Below are 15,041 nucleotides of genomic sequence, written 5' to 3' on the forward strand. Positions count from 1 at the left end.
TATGACTGTATGTGTGTGTGTGTGTGTTTGTGTGTGTGTGTGTGTGTGTGTGTGTGTGTGTGTATGACTATGATCTGCTATTGATCGGTGGATCTGTGATCTGCTAGTATTCATTCTGAGTGTTTGGTTCATCTGTTTACTTAATCTGTTTTTTCTCTGTTTTTATTGTATACTAACCATCCATAGACCCTTACAGGCTGTTTTCACAGGATTACCTCCTACGGAGAGTGAAGACTACACTTTAGCTTTCCAACAAAAGCTGGTGGTAAGATTTAAATCCACTGAAGAAGTAAGTACCTCTATCCTCTACCATGGCTGTCTTTACTTGTGTGGATTGTGGCACATATAGTGCTAATCCTCTCTCCACTACTAGTGATAACAATAGTGGTTCAGTTTGTGAGAAGTGTCAGTTAATTTCTACTCTGGTGGAGAAGGTGAATCAGTTAGAGGTGCGCATCCGGGGCTTAATCAGGGATAGAGAGCAGAGTTCAGTATTATCTACCCCGGGTGCCTCAAGGAGAGTTAGTGCCCCACCAACTGTGGCATTAGAGCCCCCGCAGTAGGGCAAATGGGTGACGTTTTGGCGGCATAGTAACAAAGCTAAAGCTAGAGCTAGCCCACTTGAGCACCACACTCCACCTATTCACGTGTCAAACAGGTTTTCTCCACTCGGTGAAACACCCACCGAGGAGCCTGCCAGAGTTGCTCTGGTTATAGGAAGTTCTATTGTGCCACACGTGAAACTAGCTACTCCTTAAGGAGCACCAGCAGCTAGAGTTCTCTGCTTACCAGGAGGCAGGGTGCCGGACATTAGCAGCAGCCTTAAACTATTAAGAAAGAATACATATTTGAGGATAGTGATTCATGTAGGTGGCAATGATATTCGTATGCAGCAGTCTGAAGTCACTAAGAGTAACATTAAAGAGGTAGTCAAAATAGCCCATACGATGTCCGATGCTGTAATATGCTCTGGCCCTATTCCAAGATGACGGGGTGCTGAAGCTCACAGCAGGCTTTGTGCGCTACACAGCTGGATGTCCAAGTGGTGTACAGAAAATCAAATGGGGTTTATAGATATTTGGTCCAAGTTTGAGGGGAAGTCTGGTCTTGTAGGGAGGGACGGTGTTCACCCCACACAGGATGGCGCCGCTCTGCTATCATGCAGCATAGCCCATACTCTGTTAGTTTGTCGGCAGAGTAGGATCGATAGTTGCTGACTGTCCAGAGCTGGGACCAGGCAGCAGACAAACAAGCTAAACTGACCATCTGCTCACTGCCTTGAGACGTCACCTAGGTATAACTCTATCGAGACTGTTTCACTGCCCCGAATTAAACACAAACTTAAACACAAACAGAAAATCTCCATCAGTTTGTTTATATAACTTGATTAATAGAAAAATATCAGATCCAGTGTCTAACAGCTGCATCTCTGAACTAAGGTTTGGTTTGTTTAATATAAGATCACTCAACTCTAAGGCTCTCATTGTAAACGATACAATAATTTATCATAAAATTGATGTATTATGTCTCACAGAAACATGGATTAAACCTGATGAATGAATTCTCATTAAATGAAGCCACCCCTGTAGCTTCTAATTATGTACACAGCCCTAGACTATCTGGCAAAGGAGGTGGTATATGTGTGATTTATAAAAAAATCATCAGACATAAATCAGAAACACAGTCTCACTTTCAATTCTTTTGAAATTCTTTTCAAAAACACAACCAATCCAATCACAAATAAGAGCATACTTAACCTAATTAGTATTCATAGCCCACTAGGACCTTATTCGGAATTCTTAAAAGAATTCAGTGACTTTGTTGCAGACCTAGCAGTGAGCACCAAGAAAGTAATAATTGCAGGAGATTTTAATATTCACTTTCAGAACACAGCAGATCCATTAAAAAGGCATTCTCATCTATCTTAGACTCTGTAGGCCTTACTCAAAATGTAATAGGGCCTACACATTACTGTAATCACACTTTAGATTTAGTTTTGACTCTAGGTGCTGACATACATAATCTAACTGTTCTTCCACAAACTTCAGTAGTTTCAGATCATTACCTAATCTCATATGAACTAGGTCTTAGTGAAAATGTATATACATCACCCCGTTATTGAATGAAGCGTTCAATATGCCAGATACAGCTCAACACTTTATTGAAATCATTCCAGACTTATCAACCGTAGCTTTTCCTTCATCAGACCCAACAGAGCTAGACAGATTAACAGACTGCCTTGAAAATATGTTCCGATCAACCTTGCAACCCTAACATTGCACCTATAAAAATTAAAATGATGCAACAGAAAAAGCTCACTCCACAACAATTGTTGGTACAACAATGAAATATGTACCATAAGACAGACAGTACGGAAATTAGAGCGCAAATGTCGACCAACCAAGCTGGAAGTATTTCACTCTGCTTGGAAGGACAGCCTTAGCAGGTACAGAAAGGCACTTATCAAAACACTCTCAGCATACCCGTCCTCACTTATTTAAAAAAAAAATGAAAACAATCCTAGAGTCTTATTTAGCGCAATCGCAAAACCTACCAAAAACCAGGCAGGATCTGAACCTGAAATACCTGCCAACTATAGCAGCAATGACTTCATGGACTTTTTAAATAACAAAATCGAGAATATTCGACAAAAAGTTAAACGGATACCAGTAACCTACTCATTATCTGGTTTGGCTGAAACAACACAAAATGGAAACATTTTGTCCGCTTCAGCAGTCAGAACTAAAAAAAATAATATCTTCCTCAAATTCTGCAACATGCACACTTGACATGATTCCAACAAACTTATTTAAACAAGTACTACCAGCTATAATTAAACCCATTTTAACAATAATTCTTAGCCTAGGTCATGTACCCAAATCATTCAAACTAGCAGTGATTAAACCTTTGATAAAGAAGAAAATCTTGACCCCAGAGAATTGTCAAGCTACAGACCTATTTCCAACTTATCATTTGTTTCTAAGATTTTTGAAAAAGCTGTAGCCCAGCAACTCTGTTCCTATCTATATAAGAACAACATATATGAAAAATTCCAATCTGGTTTTAGGCCCTACCATAGCACAGAGACAGCTCTAGTTAAGATAACAAAAGATCTTCTTGCCTCTGATAAAGGCCATGTATCTCTGCTGGTACTACTCGATCTAAGAGCAGCTTTTGACACTATAGATCATTCTGTTCTCTTAGACAGACTACAAAACATTAGGAATTAGAGGAATTAGAGGAATAGCGTTATCCTGGTTCACATCCTACCTCACTGACCGGTTTCAGTTCATACAATTGAATAATCTATCATCTAATTATACAAAAGTGAAATATGGAGTTCCATAAGGTTCTGTTTTAGGTCCTCTGTTATTCCATTAGGCTTAGTTATAAATAGACATGGAATTAGTTTCCACTGCTATGTTGATGATGCACAGCTGTACATATCGGCCAAACCAGATGATAAATCTAGATTAAATAAAATAGAAGATAGTGTAAAAGATACAACCCCAAGTTAAAACTCTGCCATGCAAAGCGAAAGCCATATATTAACAACATCCAGATACGCCACTGGTTTCTCTGGGCCCGAGCTCATCAGATGGACTGACGCAAAGTGGAAAAGTGTCCTGTGGTCTGACAAGTCCACATTTCAAATTGTTTTTGGAAATCATGGACATTGTGTCCTCTGGGCCAAAGAGGAAAAGGACTGTCTGGATTGTTATCAGTGCAAAGTTCAAAAGCCAGCATCTCTGATGGTATGGGGGTGTGTTAGTGCCCATGGCATTGGTATCTTGCACATCTGTGAAGGCACCATTAATGCTGAAATGTACATACAGGTTTTGGAGCAACATATGCTGCCATCCAAGAAACGTCTTTTTCAGGGACGTCCTGCTTATTTCAGCAAGACAATGCCAAGCCACATTCTGCACGTGTTACAACAGCGTGGCATCGTAGTAAAAGAGTGCGGGTACTAGACTGGCCTGCCTGCAGTCCAGACCTGTCTCTTAATGAAAATGTGTGGCGCATTATGAAGTGCAAAATACGACGGAGACCCCAGACTGTTGAACAACTGAAACTGTACATCAAGCAAGAATGGGAAGGAATTCCACCTACAAAGCTTCAACAATTAGTGTCCTCAGTTCTCAAATGCTTAATGAGTGTTGTTAAAAGGAAAGGTGAAGTAACACAGTGGTAAGCATGCCCCTGTCCCAACTTCTTTGGAACATGTTGCAGGCATCAAATTCAAAATGAGTGAATATTTGCAAAAAACAATAAAGTTTATCCATTTGGACATTAAATATCATGTCTTTGTAGTGTATTCAAGTGAATATAGGTTGAAAAGGATTTGGAAATCATTGTGTTCTGTTTTTATTTTTGTTATTTATGAACGTCCCAACTTCACTGCAATTGGGGTTGTATAAGAAACTGGATGCTGCAGAATTTCCTTCTTTAAACTTCTTTTAAACTAAAACAGAAGTTCTCCTTCTTGGTCCAAAGGCTGCTCGGAATAAATGCTCAGATTTAATGTTAAATCTTGCTAACTTCTCTGTAATACCTGGTTCAGTAGCTAAAAATCTTGGTGTGATGATTGATTCAGATCTAACTTTTAATCAACACATAGGTAATATTACAAGGACAGCATTTCTTCACCTCCGAAACATTTCAAAGCTAAGAAATGCATTATTCCTACATGATGCCGAAAAATTGGTACATGCCTTTATAACTTCAAGGCTAGACTACTGTAATGCATTGTTGTCAGGATGCTCCAACAGGAACCTAAATAAACTTCAATTAGTTCAGAATGCTGCAGCTAGAGTACTCACTAAAACCAGAAAATTTGATTACATCAGCCCAGTTTTAACAGCATTACACTGGCTTCCTATCAAATTCTGTATTGACTATAAAATTCTCTTATTGATGTATAAAGCCCTGCATGATCCCTCACTGGAGTACCTGCAAGATCTTATTTCCCATTATGAACCACCTCGCTTACTCAGATCCCAGGATGCTGGTTTTCTGCTGGTTCCTAAAGCCCCCAAATTGTGGAATAATCTCCCAGTTAATGTTCAGGACTCTGACACAGTCTCAACCTTTAAGTCTAGATTGAAAACATATTTGTTTAGTTTAGCTTTTGATAATTATCCTTCCCCTTTAGATAAAGGCAGGAGGTCCAGGGGTTCATAGGCATAGAGGCTTATGGTAAACTGAGATGTTGGTGCTGTTGATCCACCACTTCACGCGATCACACAGGTTTGCTGACAGTGGAGTGGGGGATCCCAGTGTCTCAGGGTACCTTCTGGTTCTCTCCTTTTTGTTTATGCTGTTATAGTTAGATTTGCCGGAGTCACCACCCAGACTCTGGGGTAAATCATATTCATTATAGTCATACACCTGAGCAGAACTAATTTTGTCTCTTTACTCTTCCTGAGATAATGTTTCCATCCTGCTGAAGACTGACCATCAAGGCCTCCTCCTCACCATCACCAACCCGCTCTCCTGTTCATTTGCGCCAACTGCAACACCCTCAATTACATCACTGTTTCAGCTCACTCCCACTTTTCATAAAGACTCTACCAGTGCAGTTTCTAAAGCTTTACCATCCAGTGTTCAAACAGAGATCCTCTTAGCTTTTATTTGGCATTTAGCTTATTAAACTGTAAGTACTGTTTGACCAGAGGAGGACGGGTCTCCCCCTGTGAGTCTTGGTTCCTCCCCAAGGTTTCTTCCTCCAGACTGAGGGAGTTTTACCGTCGCCTTTGGCTTGCTCACTGGGGGATATGTTATAACTGTATGTTTTCAAACTTCTGTAAAGCTGCTTTGTGACAACATTGTTGAAAAAGCACTATACACATAAACTTGAATTGCATTGACTGTGTGTGTGTGTGTGTGTGTGTGTGTGTGTGTGTGTGTGTGTGTGTGTGTGTGTGTGTGTGTGTGTGTGTGTGCGCGTGTGTGTGTGTCTGTGTGTCTGAGTGAGTGATGGTAGGAATGCAGGTTTTATTTTATTTTATCTTGTTGATTTTATATTTATTTTATCTTATTCTTTACATGTGAATGTCTGTCTGATACTGTGCACTGTGAGCTCCTGTAACCAAAACCATATTCCTTGTATGCGCAGCACACCTGGCCAATAAAGCTTGATTCTGATTCTGATTTGGTTAATTAATGAGTTCAGGTGTTTCAGCCACACCCGCTGCTAAAAGCTGTATAAAGTAGAGCACACAGTCATGCAAATTCCATCAATAAACAGTAGAATAGGTCATACCAAAGTGCTCAGTGACCTAAAACATGGCACTGTCATAGGACGCTACCTTTGTCATGAGTCAGCTCATGAAATTTCTGTCTTTGTCAACTGTAGGTGATATTATTGTGAACCGGGAGAGTAAAGGAGCAAAAATAGCTCAGCCACAAAGTGGCAGATCACGCACACCAGCTCACAGAGTGAGGCTGCCGAGTGCTGAAGTGCACAGTGCGATGATTTTCAGGGTTTGGTCTAGGCCCTTTATACCAGTGAAGGGTAATCGTAATTCTACAGCACAGAGACATTTTAGACAATTACGTTTCCAACTCAGTGACGACAGTCTGGGGAAGGTCATTTCCCTTTCCAGCATGACTGTGCCTGTACAGACACTGCTTGGTGTGTTTGGTCTGTACAGAGCCCTGACCTCAACCCCACTGAACACCTTTGGGATGAACCAGAACATCAATTGTGAGCTATGCTGTCTCATCCAACATCAGTGCCTGACCTCACAGAAAGCTCTTTGGACTGAATGTGCACTAATTCCTCTAGCTTTGTGTGTGGATGAAGGGGGGATTCTCTCTCTAACTATTGTTTAAGGAAAGTAAATGGGTCATGACCCTCCCTTCTTTTACATTCAAAAGCTTATGCTTAATTGCTTGAAATCTGTTTCTAAGACAAATATAAACAATGAATTTATGTCCATACACCAAAACATTTTAAATGTAAATATTAATCCTCCACCAAGTTTTTTTCTCGGTGCGTGTGATGTGAGTGTATGTGTATCCGCTTCAGTCCTGTTGGAAAAGCATCCCGGGAGCTTTTTGTGAAGGCGCTTGAGGCAAGAGTGTGCGAGGCTGCGTCACGGTAAAAGGGGGCTACTGTGAAGAATTCACTGCATCTTTCCATACGTCTTATTTTTATAGTCAGCGCTGATGTTTTTTCTGTTATTCTAAACAAGTAAAAATAAGCAAAAGCCCTTCATGAATAGATATGCCCAAATGTTTGACTGCTACTGTGCTATCCCATTACACTTCTGCAGTTCTGGGGCTCAAGAGAGCAGCACAGCGCCCTCATCTGACTTCTCACAGGGCTACAACATCACTTCCACTTTCACTTCAGCCCACTGTTTCTCAATTGTGGTCCTACAGCCCACCTTTCCTGCATGTTTTAATGTTTTATTGTTGCAACATACACACTTCAGCTCAGTAATGGGGTTGGGGGGTGGTGGGTTCAGTCTGTCCACATTTTCTGCTTCACACAATCTAAGTAATCCCACATTCAATTCAATGTTGAAGTCTGGACTCTGGGGTGTTCAGCTTAGTTTGCAATGTTTCTTCTTTTTTGTCTATTTCCTTCTCATAGTAATACCTTCTTGACAGCTACACATTCTTGAAGTATTGTTTGAGATGGCGACAGTTTTAGAGGTCTTGCTGGTTGTTATAAGTCTCATTGTTTCTAAAACTTTTATTATTTATTCAAAATCTGGTTTTTGAATCTCTTCCCTTCCTGATCCAAATTAACTATTCTATATTTAATCTCCTGAGAAGCTGGAAAATGAATAACTTGTACTTAATGGCCATTCAGACAAAAAAAAAAAAAAAAGAAAGGTGGTGCTGGTTTTTGTACAGTACTATATATCATTAATCAGCCCACTAATTAAACTTTAATTAGATAACTTTTTGACTATTTTATCTGCTATACCCTGCAGATACTACATTTAAACTTAGAACATTGCACAATATGTAAGTAAAGATAAAATCTAAATCTAAAATCTAAATCTTAATCTAAAAAATGCATTCACACTGAAGATAAGCTATGCAGCAGTTAAATTCTCAAGCTATTATCCGATTGGTCCATAATTGGTTTAATTTGATGTGCAGTCTTACCATTTCCAGTCTAGATATCCTGAAGACTTTGTTATGCAAACTAATACTACATTTGTATGCCCACTTGCACTCAGGGCCAGTTGTAAGGCTAGTGTCACCTTATAAGAAACCAGAGCTGTCTTAAGAACCTCCAGTTTTGAAAAAAACTGCATACAGCTGAAGTTAAATACATTTTCTGGGACGTTATTCATATAAATGTTCACTGACTACAGCTAATTTAATTTAAATTACTCAGTTGAAATTATAATACTAGTAGGCTAATAAAATAATCAATTCAATCAGCAACCTTTACTGGTGCAAAGTTAACATGCTGATCAGTTGGATCAGCAGGTAAAAGACTAGGACCAACATCAGGTTTGAAAAGGCTTTGCAGCAGTAATGGAAAATGATCTGTGCCATACCTCAGTCATCAGACATCTGCCAAAACCTGCTTGGTTTCTCACAATGTATGACAATGTTAATTCTACAAACTGATGAAAATACAGTACTGTGTGAAAGTCTTAGGCACCCAAGACACATTTAAAAAATATATTTATTTGTGTAGTTTGTGTTTATTTGCTGAGAAAAGTGTTAATATTTATAGAATATATTATAAAATAAAATAATAATAATACTATATTAATAATATATTATAAAATGTATAAATAATTAATCATTATAATGTATATATATATATATATATATACACACACACACACACATAATAAATAGGGATTTTCTGGATGTTGGTGTGTTTCTTTAACCATTTCCAAACCTCTCCTCGAGGAAGCCCAGTATTATATGAAGTTAAAAAGCAACTTGTGGTTTGACCAATCAGTGCATCAATAAATTGTGCTCATGATGTAACTGATGATATTAAGTCTCTGTGGCGGCTGTGAAGGTGTCAAGGAAAAATATGGACCCAAGAAATTCTTGTTACTTTTCATTGTTTTTATGTTTATTTGAATTATGTATATGACTTTATTCTAATGCATATTGTGATAAACTCACTGCTGAGGTAAATTGTTTAAAAATTCGCTTAGATGCCTAAAACTTTTGCACAGTACTGTATGTGACAAGACTAGACACCCAGCATAACTCTATAAACATGGACAAAAGTATAGTATAATATAGTATAGTATATTCAACCGGATCAGGTGTGATTCAGCAATGAAAACACCAAAATCAACTAAGGTCGGTTCTGAGAACCAGTGCTTTAGGCCCATCTTCAGAGGCCAAGATACTGTGTTGAAATCTATGAGGGGAAAATGTACTGCTATCATCATGGCAGCTGGGCTTTAGCTTCACTTTGTTCTTTTAAGCTGAAAGCAGGAAAAGCTTTCAGATGCTGCTATGAGACACAGCTATTAGTGACTCCTCCCAACAAGCTTTACAACCTCCTCCAACAGCACCTCCACAACAAAAACAAGCAAACAAATAAAGCAATGTGGAAAAAAAGCTCCTTACCGAAAACATCGTCCTGTGACTCTGTTTCTGCCATGGTTCGTGTTGCTGAGTCTGACAAAGCCTGAAGAAGAAGAGAGAAAGAAAAGAAAAACACAAATCAATTTGAAAGTCATGTTTTCCCCCAAAACGGAAGTCCTGTTAGCAACAAAAACATTCAAGTTTAAACAGCAACAACAAGACAATAAAATTCATGTTGAACAATGATATGCCACATGTCATATACACAAATGCACTCACATTCTAGATCCATATCCAAACAATAGGTGTTATTAGGTTGATTTTCTGCCATTAAAACACATTACAGGTAGTTTTTCTTTGTGATTTTTTTTATTTTTCATTTGAGGAAAAGACAAACAATGTCCTCTTTCCATCCCTCACCCACATGGAACAATTCAAGAGGAACCAAGGATACACACAGGACAGCATAGGTCACTTAAAACTTGGGTTCTGTCAGTCACAAAATAAACACATTTAATTGTTATGGGTTCCGCCCTCCTGGACACCTTCAGATAGACCAAAACATTTAGGACAGGTTCTCAGTTCCTACTAGACCATCACTGTCATCACTGTTACCAACTGCATGTCTCTGTATTTATATACCTTTATTTGTTTTTAGTCTTTGTAAGGTCTTGACATGGTTTCCTCAGCATTTCTGAGCCAGTCCAAGTTCCTTAGGCAGTTTTGACCGTAAACGTGGTCTAGGACTTTTAAAGGGTGATCTCGGATGTGTGAAAGATGATCATAGAAACATACTGAAAAAAAATTGATATACAGACCCATGAATGTAATCCGTTTTAATTGTAGTCAATTGTGCAAGTATGTACTTAATAATGTAATTAACTTTGTTTAGTATTGTTTAGTATACTAAGTGTAGTGATTTATTTGTTACATCTCTCTCTCTCTGTCTCTGTCTCTCTCTGTGTGTGAGTGTGTGCATGTGTGTGTTGAGCTCCCTAGTGAGGATGTGCCAGTAAAAGTGGCAGAATTCACTGGCTTTATCCATATTTGTAATGAATGCCTTTTTTATGTCTCTCTCTCTTTTACTGCCTTTCTTGCCTCTCACTCTCACTCTCTTTCTCACTCTCACCCTCTCTCTGTCTCTCAGCCTCTCTTTCTCTCTATATCGCTCTCTTTACCTCTTTCTCTGTATCATTCTGTCTGTCTTTCTTTCTCTCTTGGTCTGGCTGTCTCTCCTTCTCCCTCTCTCAGTGTAACCCCACCACAACCTTGGATACCCGTTACAGAAGGCTGTGAAAAATCCAATTAGACCAAATGACAGACGGTAGCGATCTCAGTTTACAGAATTGCAGTCAAGGAGAAAAGAACAACTTAGAACTTAGAAGATAGTGTGGAATGATACTACAGATTTTGTGTATTTCTTCTCCTGAGGTCCACTTGAGAGGTTTGTGTGGGTTTACATAGGGAGGACAACTTGGGCTTCCATAGTATGGGCCATATAAATAACAAGGTTTTTCTTCTGAGGTAACGTAAAGAACTGAAAATTAAATTGTGGGAGTATGTTCATAGTTACTATATTAGCCTTGCCTTGCAGTGATAATGATAGATTATTCCATCTCTAAATATCAGACTAAATATCATGCAGAACGTTTACAAAATTCTCTAACAATATATCCGGGTATATTTTAATACTCAAGTAAGTAAAGGAATCTTTTGTGGGAATATAAGATGGCACGACAGCCAAACCTACTGGAATATTAAGTGGCATCAGTACAGATTTGTCCCAGTTAATTTTGCATCCGGGCTTCTGAACTCCTTAAATAACTGCAAAACCCGAGGAACTGAGGATTTGATTTAGGATAAATACAGAAGTATATCATCAGCAAAAAGTAAATATGAGTTTATTCTGCCTGATCATTTGTGTTAAAGACTCAAGACAGATGAGGAAAATGGCTGAAGATAACAGAAACCCTTGATGTGTACCTCTTTCAAGCCGAAAGGGAGGAGATATTTAGATCCTAGCATTACACATGCCATTGGGTAATTATAAAGTGTCCTAATCGTAGATATAAACCTATTACCAAAGCCATAGTTCCGCAGCATTGCCCACATGTATTCCCACTCAAGCCTGTCAAAGTCTTTCATTGCATCAAGACAAGAAAACTGCAACAGACTCAAAAGATGAATCAGTCAGATCCAACTTATGTAGCAATCTGCGTATATTACAAGAAGCGGTGTGTCCTTTGATAAAACCTGTCTGATCATAATGTTTAAATTTATGCACAAAAAGTTCTATTCTTCTAACCTAAACCATGGCAAAGAGTTTTACATCACACTGAGAGGAATCCCACTTGATTTCTGACATGTAAAGATTAAAACTCCCTGAAAGCTTTATTAATAGTCAAAGGCTCAAATACAACTTTTCCTTTAGATCCCTTACAGCTTATATATTCACTTTCTTTTAACCTTGAGGCAAGAAATTGACCAGCTCTCTCTCCTTCTGCATAATACAACTGCCTAGTTCGATGTAAGATGAACTCAGCTTTGGAGAGAGACAATTTATTTAAATTTGGATCTTAAAACAGCAAGTGAAGAGGGACTGACAAAGATTTTGTTTTTGTCTTGATTCTAACAGGTTAATATTGGACTCGAAGTCAGCAAATAATTTATTTCTAATAGTATTAAGAAAATAAAATAAAAACAGATGCAAAAACCCTTTATAAAAAATGTTGTTGCTTCCCAAAAAATCTGAGGTTTACTACAAACTTTGTGTTTATTTGCTCTAGAAAGGTATCATTCAGTAATAAAGAGTCACTGAAGCGCCATCTTGTGGCTTTTGTGTGTATAAATTCAGGAAGAAGAAGTGAACTCACAACAGGAGCATGATCTGAGAGCAAGAAGGGTAGAATATCTGCTTGGGCTGAATTAACATGGGACGTACTTACAAAAATAAAATCAATATGAGAGTAGGATTTATGTCTACTTAAAAAAAAGCATAGTTCATCATATGTGTATTATGAAGATGCCATATATCTACCAAATTTAGGTCGGAAATAAAGTCTCTGAGAGCTTTACTTGCTATTGGTTCATTATAGTTAATGGACAACTTGTCAAGTTTGTTTATGGTTGAATTAAAATCACCTCCTACCAATAAATTAGATTCTGCTATGCCCAAAATTGTACTATGTATCCTGAAAATAAAACCTGGAGAATAATCATTGGGTGCACACACTGATGCTGTTGATATGCTGGCCTGATAAATGTAACGTGGAGGAGCGATGAGGAGGCTGACGCATATGCATAGAGAAGCGAGATTTATTGGGGGCAAATCCATTTTCAGGGTCAAGACAGTCCAGGGTCAGGGAGCCAACACGGATAAAACAGACATTACAAGGAACACAGGATAAACAACACGGAACACAAACACCAAACAATATCAAACACTTCAAACAATACAAAGACCAGCAAAGTCACAGGGGAAAACACAGGGCTTAAATGCAGGGAAACAATGAGTGTTAACAATACACAGGTGGACAACACAGGTGAGAACAATCAAGGGTAGGCTCTGAAAACAAGGGGGCAGGACCAGGAAGAACTCAATGAAAACAAAAGCACATGGACAGGACTAGAAGCTAAACAAAAGCCCATGGACAGCAGTAGAAGGTAAACAAAAGCACATGGACATGACTGGGAGTAGCCAATTGTGAAAAACAGTAATAACTACTAGTACAAATCTCATCACTAAAAGTATAATGGTTAGTGGAAGTTTCCTCTCTACTAGAATAAACACTCCATTTGTTTCACTGGGGGTGCAAGAACATGCTAAAAATTTTAAATGTGTGTTTTTGAAACATAGAACATCAGCATGCTTCAAATGAGACTCTTGAAATAAAGCCAAATAAATCTTCTTGCAATGACGAAATTCTAAACATCTATTTTTTTTAATGGGAGAATTCAGTCCATGGACATTCCAAGACATAACATTTAAATTATCCTTCGAAGTGGTTGGATATGCATATTAAATTAAATTCAAAGGATATACAGAAATTGCCCAAATAAAAAACAATACCAACAAATATCTTTCCAACACTAGGTTTTCTGTGTGCATCCATTAATACTAAAAACAGTGCTAACCACAGAAACCGTCTGCCAGAAGGGAAGGGAAGGGAAAACTAATTACAGAAAAAGGCGCAAAGCTCCTACAGGTTTAGCTAAATATAAACACAGCCTCACTTGTGACTGTATCAGCTGCAGTGTCGAATGCAGTCCACTCACCGAGTCCCCACAAAATGGTTACTTCAGTCCCCTGCAGACAGACTGACTAAATAAGATTTAAATAAACACATTAAAAAAATAACGCATCATGACCCCACAGGAACATTCAGACAAGAAAATCTTGAAAGTGGGAATCAAACCATTAATGCAACCATTAACAAAATTCAAAGCAGCATTGCCATGCTTGATCGGATAAGCCTTGAGAGCCTGTTTCAGAATAGCTTGCCTATCGGCAGACCTCAGCAGATGAAAAATTATTGTATGAGGCTTCTGCGCATTGGCTGTAGACTAATTATCATATATGTGAGGGCAACGGTCGATTTCAATGGTATGACCGGCCAAGGATGGGATGCACTTAGGTAGATGAGACTGCAAAAATCCCATGCAATCGGAACCTTCAGCTGATTCAGGCAGATTGATTAGCCTGATTAGTCGTATGAATCAGCGTAAATGGAAAGAGCCTTCTGTCCACTATTTGCATATGCTTTCAGCAATAAACACTCAAAGGGAGAGAAAAGAGTGTTGCGCAGCATGTTCTCTTCAACAACAATGAATGATTAAATGAATGAATAAATTAGTATTTGTTATGCACTCTGCAGTAGTACAGCCATCATTTTAATCATTTTTGAAATAGAAAAGACCAAACAGTGTAAATTGAGTTGTATTTAATTTATTAGAATAATAATACACTTATCTGTAAGAACACCTGTTTATGGATTGCATACTCTCAGCCATGACATGCTAAATGCAATCACACTCAACTGTCAAAAGAGAGTCAGTTCATCTAAAGGTCGGACAGAAAGTGCCAGAAAAAAAAAGACTTATTAAGTTAATAGACTCATACATCCTCTTTCACAACTTTCATATGCACTGGCAGGAAAACCAACCTGAGAGTGTTTGTAACTGCGTCAACATCCAGTAACATTCCCCAATAATGCTGCACAATGTTAATGCTACAGCTTGACACGTGATGCAATGCTTTAAATTCTCCATTTACACTGGCTAAACCACAATGTTTTATGCTGCTCATACTGTAATAAAAGCTTATGTGCTAATTGGACTTGGATGGGTAACGATGAAACAATCAACAACAGTCAAAAAATAACGAAAGTTATAGCTCATTTGTTCAAACAGTGTGAAGTATGTTAGGCTATACTATATTTACAAACCCAATTCCAAAAGTCAGGATCCTGTGTAAAATGTGAATAAATGTAAATAAAAACAGAATGAGCTCA

At 38.4% G+C, this 15,041-nt stretch overlaps 1 protein-coding gene across 3 annotated transcripts in view; it reads right to left on the bottom strand.

Moving 5' to 3' along the window:
• The window catches only part of LOC108441790 (myelin basic protein-like), a 97,316-nt gene that overhangs the window by 32,927 nt on the left and 49,348 nt on the right, over positions 1–15,041 (bottom strand). For all 3 annotated transcript variants that reach the window (XM_017721500.2, XM_037531199.1, XM_037531200.1), the window contains exon 3: positions 9,574–9,634. In XM_017721500.2, coding sequence (XP_017576989.1) covers positions 9,574–9,634 — 61 coding nt within the window. The remainder of the gene's footprint in view (positions 1–9,573; positions 9,635–15,041) is intronic.

This window comes from Pygocentrus nattereri, chromosome 19 (genome assembly GCF_015220715.1).
Source record: "Pygocentrus nattereri isolate fPygNat1 chromosome 19, fPygNat1.pri, whole genome shotgun sequence".
Taxonomy (NCBI): Eukaryota; Metazoa; Chordata; class Actinopteri; order Characiformes; family Serrasalmidae; genus Pygocentrus; species Pygocentrus nattereri.